Source organism: Notolabrus celidotus, chromosome 3 (genome assembly GCF_009762535.1).
Source record: "Notolabrus celidotus isolate fNotCel1 chromosome 3, fNotCel1.pri, whole genome shotgun sequence".
NCBI classification, from domain to species: domain Eukaryota; kingdom Metazoa; phylum Chordata; class Actinopteri; order Labriformes; family Labridae; genus Notolabrus; species Notolabrus celidotus.
Genome location: NC_048274.1, coordinates 34,476,267 through 34,483,447, shown reverse-complemented (window position 1 = coordinate 34,483,447; position 7,181 = coordinate 34,476,267). Strand labels below are relative to the sequence as shown.

General features: G+C 43.6%; 1 protein-coding gene across 1 annotated transcript in view; it reads right to left on the bottom strand.

Moving 5' to 3' along the window:
• Window positions 1–7,181, bottom strand: part of cd81a (CD81 molecule a) — a 36,257-nt gene that overhangs the window by 6,761 nt on the left and 22,315 nt on the right. Inside the window, exon 3 of the mRNA XM_034680235.1 lies at window positions 1,115–1,212. Coding sequence (XP_034536126.1) covers window positions 1,115–1,212 — 98 coding nt within the window. The remainder of the gene's footprint in view (window positions 1–1,114; window positions 1,213–7,181) is intronic.

Genomic DNA, 7,181 nt, shown 5'->3' with positions numbered 1-7,181 from the left:
TTGTGGGTGAGAAGGAGGATTTTGAAATGTATGCGCTGTTTGATAGGGAGCCAGTGCAGGTTTTGGAGGACAGGGGTGATATGGTCACGGGAGCGGGTGTGGGTGAGCAGGCGGGCGGCAGAGTTCTGGATGTATTGTTGTTTGTTGAGTTGTTTTGAAGGAAGGCCATAGAAGATGCTGTTACAGTAGTCGAGTCTGGAAGTGATAAAGGCGTGGATCAGGGTTTCAGCGGTGGAAAAGGAGAGAGATGGACGGAGACGGGCGATATTTTTAAGGTGGAAGAAGGCGGTTTTGGTGATGTGCTTGATGTGCTGTTCCAGAGTGAGATGGGAGTCCAAAATGATACCGAGGTTGTGAACATGTGGGGACGGAGTGAGGGAAGCATTGTCGATGGGGAGGTTGAAGTTGTTGGTGGTTGTGGTGAGGGATTTGGGGCCGATGATTATGAGGTCAGATTTTTCACAGTTGAGTTGGAGGTAGTTTTTTTTACATACATTTAATAACCCTTGTGCAGCTCTGTGAGTTCTTTGGAAAAACAAACTCAATCTTTTCTTACTATCAGCACTTTGGTGCGTATTCCTACAGGCTGTTGTAAACTTTGTCAGAACTGGTTACATATTTTAGAGTCCACGTTTCTGAAACATAATCCTTGATGGATTAAAGTGTGTCCAGTAAAAGCTCTTGTTCTTGTCTCTTACAGGCTCAGGTTGTTATTCTAATTGTCTGACAACATTACAGAAAGGATCCCTACAGAGAGAGAGCTTTTAGTTCAAGATGAAGATGTTTAACCACAAACAGCTGTCACATCACTCTCTACACACACACCACACTAAACTGACGATAACAGGAGTTTAGCTTTGAGACCAAGGGAGGTTTCTGGTCTATGGCTGCTTTTATCAGATAGTTTGTCTGCATCATGTGTGACTTTGGCATTTTAAAGGCTCAGTTTAACATAAACTAAGCAGCAGCTCCTCTGTTCTGTTCTGTGAAGTTCCTGTAGTTCTCAGTGTAGCCGTGTGTCTTCTGTAAAAGAGGCTCATGTAGACAGAGCTCTGTGGTACTATGAGGGGGGTCTAAACTCCACGGGGAACCATTGGGTGTGATGATTACTCACAGTTCCCAGAAGACACTGGGACTCCTGGATGGCGCCATAACACCCAAGGAAACCAACCACCATCATAACTGCGCCCACCGCAATCAGGATGTGGACACCTGAAAAGACAGAAAGTATGGATTACACATTACACAGTGAGAGCACCTCGTAGCAGAACAGAAACCACTAAAAGCTTTTAAACCACCGCTGTTTAGAGGCTCCTCTCACCACATTTCAATGTAGTAACACCAACCGGCCAGCAGAGGGCGCAGTGCTGTTCTGATGCCAGCAGAATAAAGTGAGTCATGTTTCAGATATTCACAGGAAGTTGTTTAGGGGTTTCTAACACAAAGCGCCTGCTCCATAATTCATCACATGGAACAGGCCCTGCTCTGTTTCTGAGTACTCCATCACACACACACACACACACACACACTTGCACACACACACACATGTCACACATGTCTAACAGTATGAAGGACAGAAGGAGAACAGCAGTGAGTGCTCTTTTCTCAGTTTGAAATGTAATTTCCAGTTGGCTGGATATCAGGCAGGTGCGTGTGTGTCTGTTAGTGTGTGGTTGTTAGTGTGTGTGTGTGTGTGTGTGTGTACAGCTGTTTAGTCCAACAGCTGAGAAAGGAAGTGAAAAATAGGCTCATTAAAGTTGGGGGTCAAAGATCAGGGGTGCTGGGGTCAGCCCAACTGAGGGGAAAGATGGGTATGCACAGCAGTGACATGACACTGCAGCTCTGTGAGTCTTGATTTAAACTCAGAGAAGTAATGTTTGATCCTTCAAATGTAAAGGACTGCTCGTGTTTTTGATCTGGTGTCACAGCATGATGAGGCTGTGTGACATCTGTAGATTCAATTTAGAGCATCAAACACTTCTCCTTCTGCAGTGATTTGTTTCACATCACAATGGGACTTATTTTCATCCTATTGTTGCAATTATTAACTCTCCTGTCCTCTGTTATTTGCTGCATTGTGGGGTTTGCCTCACAGAGTGATGGTTTCTGGTTCAATCCCCCAGCGGGGCGGGGCCAGTCCGTGTGGGGCTCTCGTATTCTCCCCATGCAGTCCAAACACACACTTGTTAGATTAAATGGTCACTCTAATTTGCCTGTGAGCATGTGTGTGTGTGTGTGTGTGTGTGTGTGTGCTTGTCTGTCTATATGTCGGCCCTGTGATAGACTGGCAACCTCGACAGGGTGTGTCCCCACCTCGTGCAAAATGACAGCTGGGATTGGCCTAAAACAGGTTACACCGTATGCATAATGGATGGGTAAATTGAAGGATGGACAGATGGACGGATGGATGGACAGATGGAGAGACAGATACATAGATGGACGGATGGATAGAGCTGTTAACGACTCTCTACTGCGACTTTAGATCTATTTTATATCATTGTTCAGACTTAAAGCTGCGGTGGGTCACTGTTGGTTTTCGTTGATTTTGGCGCCCCCTGTGGACAAAGATGTACAACCTCCATCTTTGCCGACTTTGTCCTGTGCATGCTGAGGCAGTACTGTCGACAATACAACCTCATCCTGCTTTCTTTTAATTGTCAAACATGTCTCTCCCTGAGAATATTGGCTTTGAAAATGTAAAACAGGCTGTTTCTTCAGCGTGCTGTTAATCATTAGATCTGACTCCTCCCCCTTTCCAGCAGTTAAAAGCATTAAAATGTGTAATTAAACATATTAAATATACAAGCTTGTTTCTGTTGGTCATAATGGAGCATCATTATTTAGGGCCCTATGATTTCTGCGTTCACGGAATCGCGGACGGAATCGCGGACGGAATAGTGGAATTGGCCAATAAAAACGGAATCTACTGTTAAACTTGGAATATCGTGGAAATTGACATAATGTGATAATGGGACTGAAATGCTGTCATCATGAGGAGAAGGAACGTTTGTCTGGGGAAATGTTTCCGGGGACCGCTCATTCATGGCACCGCCCGTGCATCTCCTCACAAACACTCACCTGCAACCTCCGGAAATAAACAATATGTGGAAGCGGCCACCAGAAACACCGGCTAAGTCTGCAAAAAAAAACCTACAAAACTCATCTCTTACTCCAAAACACAGAGCTGAACAGTTCCCAAATGACTTCTATGTGCCAGGTGACTGGCTTTTTTGCTAATTTTGCCAACAGACTGTTGACTGGAAACATAAAAATACATGTGATGACCACTTGTTGTCCAAAAGCCATGTGAAAAACAGAGGAAAACAAAAAGCACTTTGTACTTCTAGCACTTATTGGTACATTGTTATGTAACAACATTATGTTTACTGGGCAAAATTGTGCAATGATGTGTTGCATCAATAAATTTAAGGATTTTTACATTTCATTACCAGACATTGTATTCACTAACACAAGAAGCACACACTATATTGTGGTAAAATAAGTGTAAAGGGTAAAAAACAGAATTCTAAAACATTGAAATGGAAAAAAGGGAACTTGGAAAAAAATTAAATGGATTTCATAGGGCCCTAATTATTGATTTGTTTTACAACCACTTCAATTAATTTTTTTCCTGGCAGCACCCAGTCACATTTAGTAAAAGATGTCTGAGTGAGCCGAGGGGTTGAAAACTCACTGAGAGCAGGCTAATGCTGATGCCATTTATATCATGGACTGGTGTGATCTTTGTGCAACTAATGAAGCTGCTTCATCCTCCTTTCTTCACACACCATCATAGATATTTGGAACACACCACAGCGTCAGGGGAAATCCCATGCGAAACATGTGATAGAGCCACGCAGGACAATTTCCAGGGCGGACTGTCCTCACATTTTCTAAACATCTTCAGGAGTGTGTTTGAAAAAGGCTTCGGATGTGTTGGAAACTTGGTTTAACAGTATGTATCAGTAGAGGTTTACAATTTACTATTCCAACAGTCATTAAATCTAGTCTCTCTTCAGCTCACGTTATCCGTAATGTAAAAGTGAACCACAAACAGTGATGTCATCCTGTGTGTGTTGCCGTGGTTTCAGGCAGGGAGTGTTCGGCCTCAGCATCATCACTCCTGCCTGTCAGATCAACCGTAACTCGATTGTAGACCACGAACAATCCTGCTCCCATATAACCCCCCCTCCTCCCCCGCCTCTCCCCCCCCCCCACACACACACACACACACACACACACACTGAGGCTAATTTCTAAATCGATATCTTGGAGACGGACCAAGTGCTCCCTCCATCTGTGAGATTGTAGCTCTCCAGTTTGACACCCCCCCTCCTCCTCCTCATCCCTCGCGCCCTCTCTCCTCTCCCCATCCCCATCTCTCTCTCTCTCCCTCTCTCTCTCTATTTAATGCAATTCAAATTATGCTCTCAATAATTCCATTTACTTAAATGTCTCTTCCTGTCTTTCTTGATTTAATCTTCTCATGGTTCCTCTTCCATTACGCTCTCTGTGTGCTCCACTCCACAGGCCTCCTTCATCCTCTTCATACGCTCTGAGGAGGAGCTGATGGATCACATGACAACACTGCAGCCATTTGCAATAATGTACTGAGAGGTAATTATGGAGAATGGTCAGGGGTGGGAACTGCAGGGTAACTCACAATAGGGACAGTTGGAACGGATGGAATGTCCCACAACAACGCCAATACCACGACACAGTGACTCTGCAATAACTAATACAAATGAAGAGGATGAATCAGGATATATGATTCACTGAGGAATACAAAATGCAGGTGAAGTGCAGGAAGTTCATCATTAGCTCCTCTGTTAGGAGTAGTGACAGTGGTCCTTATATTTTAAACGTGCGTGAACTGGGTGTGTGAGTATTCCACGCACAGATCCTTATTTATCAATCTGGACGTGGGCAGAGGGCACGCTCAAATCCAACGCCAGCTCTCAGTTTGTGTAGGTGAGTTTTCAAGATAGTTAAAATACATGTGTACATATACACACACATATGACACCTACAATTAATTTAACATTTCACTCTATCAATCCCTGTAAAATACATTGCTTTTGAAATCATGGTCAGGCATGTCTGACGCAAGAGAGGAACGACGTGAGTAAAATACAACTACACGATGAGTCTGGATGATGATGGAGGCAGATACAGCATTAGCATTAGCACCAGCTGCTCCGGTGAAAGATGACAGTGATGACGGTGGTTGCTGTGGTGACTGTGGTGACTGCGTAAACAGTTTTCTGGGGCACTGGTGTACTAGCGGTCTAACTAGGGCTGGGTATCACCAGGTCCCTGGCGATACGATATTATCACGATATTTTGCCCACGATAACGATACTATCATGATACTGCGATTCTGCGATAATCGATATATTGCAAGAAATATCATCCACGATACATCACGATACCTGTGTCACTGAAGAAGTTCAGAATGTATTGACTGCACTGAATCCATTTCACCGAAATTACAAAACATTGTCAATCAATTTCACATGAACGACAGCCAAGTAAAACAAAGTATCTTCTGCACATATGGTCTAAGTCAAGTCTTAGACCATATGTGCAGTAGATACTTTGTATCTATCAGACGCCCTCAATTGGCGTCCCTGGGCCACATCCGGCCTGCCGGCCGCCTATTTGTGGCCCTCGTACTGTTATTCCTTCACTTTATGTTTTGGTCGGGTCAACACGTGTATACCGCGACTTGTCTCCGTGCCAACGACACGCAGACAGCATGTTTCTGGGTCACTTAGAGTTCACTGCTGCGACTGCACTTTTTAACTTTCACTTTCGTTTATGGAGCAGTTCGCAAAGTGGCACTTTGCCAGCTTACAGAAACGTTAGCATTAATCCTCCGCCTTGCACCATTTTCTTTTTCTTCTTCTTTTTATTTCCTTTCAAAGAGTTCTCTACCGCACAACCCACTCTTAATCATGCTAAGCGCCATCATGTGGAGGCTTGAAGTAGTGACACTGTAAATCAAAATTGTAGCAGGCTTTTGTGAGAGAATCTGTTTAGAACGGCTGTATGTTTATTGTTAAAATATCGCGATATTTGGCGCCAGTGTATCGATAACGTATGGCAAGACGAAATATTGCGCTATATCGTATTATCGATATTTCGGCACACCCCTAGGTCTAAGCGCCCCTAGGTCTAAGCGCCCCTACAGTCCTCATTGCAGAGGTCCCGGCCGTGACCATTTCCTGCATGTCTCCCCCGCTCTCTACTCCCCACATTTCCTGTCCCTCTTCAGCTGTCCTATCAAATAACGGCATAAAGCCCAAAAATATAACTTTAAAAAACAAAAAACACTTCCCTGTCTGAGTGTAGGACGTTGTTTTGGAACTCCATTATGTAACATGTTTTACAGTTAAAATGAAAGTTCATGATCCTCCACATTCTCATTACTTTTTTTATTATTTGCAATTTTGATTCCAATCAATTAAAATCAAATTAATATCTGAAAATGAGGTTTGACCCTTCAGTACATTTGACAGATGACTCAGATTTTTAATCTTACAAATGAGGTGATTGAATGTGTTCCAACATTCAAATACTCGGCTCATCTCTTAGATGAAAATCTTAATTTTAATCCTCATATTGAGAGTCTTACCAAAAACCTGAGGGTGACGTTGGGTTTCTTCTACAGAAACAGACGCTGTTTTTCTTGTGCTGCTCAACAAAAGTTCATTCTGGCAACTTTCTTATCTGTAATCGACTCTGGTGATATTCTTTATATGCATTCTTCCTCAGCCTCTCTTAAAATGTTGGACTCAGTGTCCCATGCTGCATTGCGGTTTGTTTCTGGCTTAGGACTTTTCACACATCACTGTATCTTGTATGAAAAGGTTGGCTTGTCTTCCTTACACAACGGAAGGATGGAGCACTGGTATCTCTTTCTCTCTAAGGCCATACTCCATGATCTGCTGTCTTATCTTTGGTCTTTATTGACTCCTAAAGTCGTCAATGGCTGTGATCTTCTGCTCGTCGTTCCTTGGACTCGCTCTGTTTTTGGTAGAGGTGCTTTTGATGTTTCTGCTCCCTCATCCTGGTTTGAGCTTCAAGCTCACCTAAAGCTTGATTGTTTAATTCGATTGGAGGGTTTTAAAACTAGGTATAGGGATCACCTGATCGGCTTGTGCACACGTCTTACACCT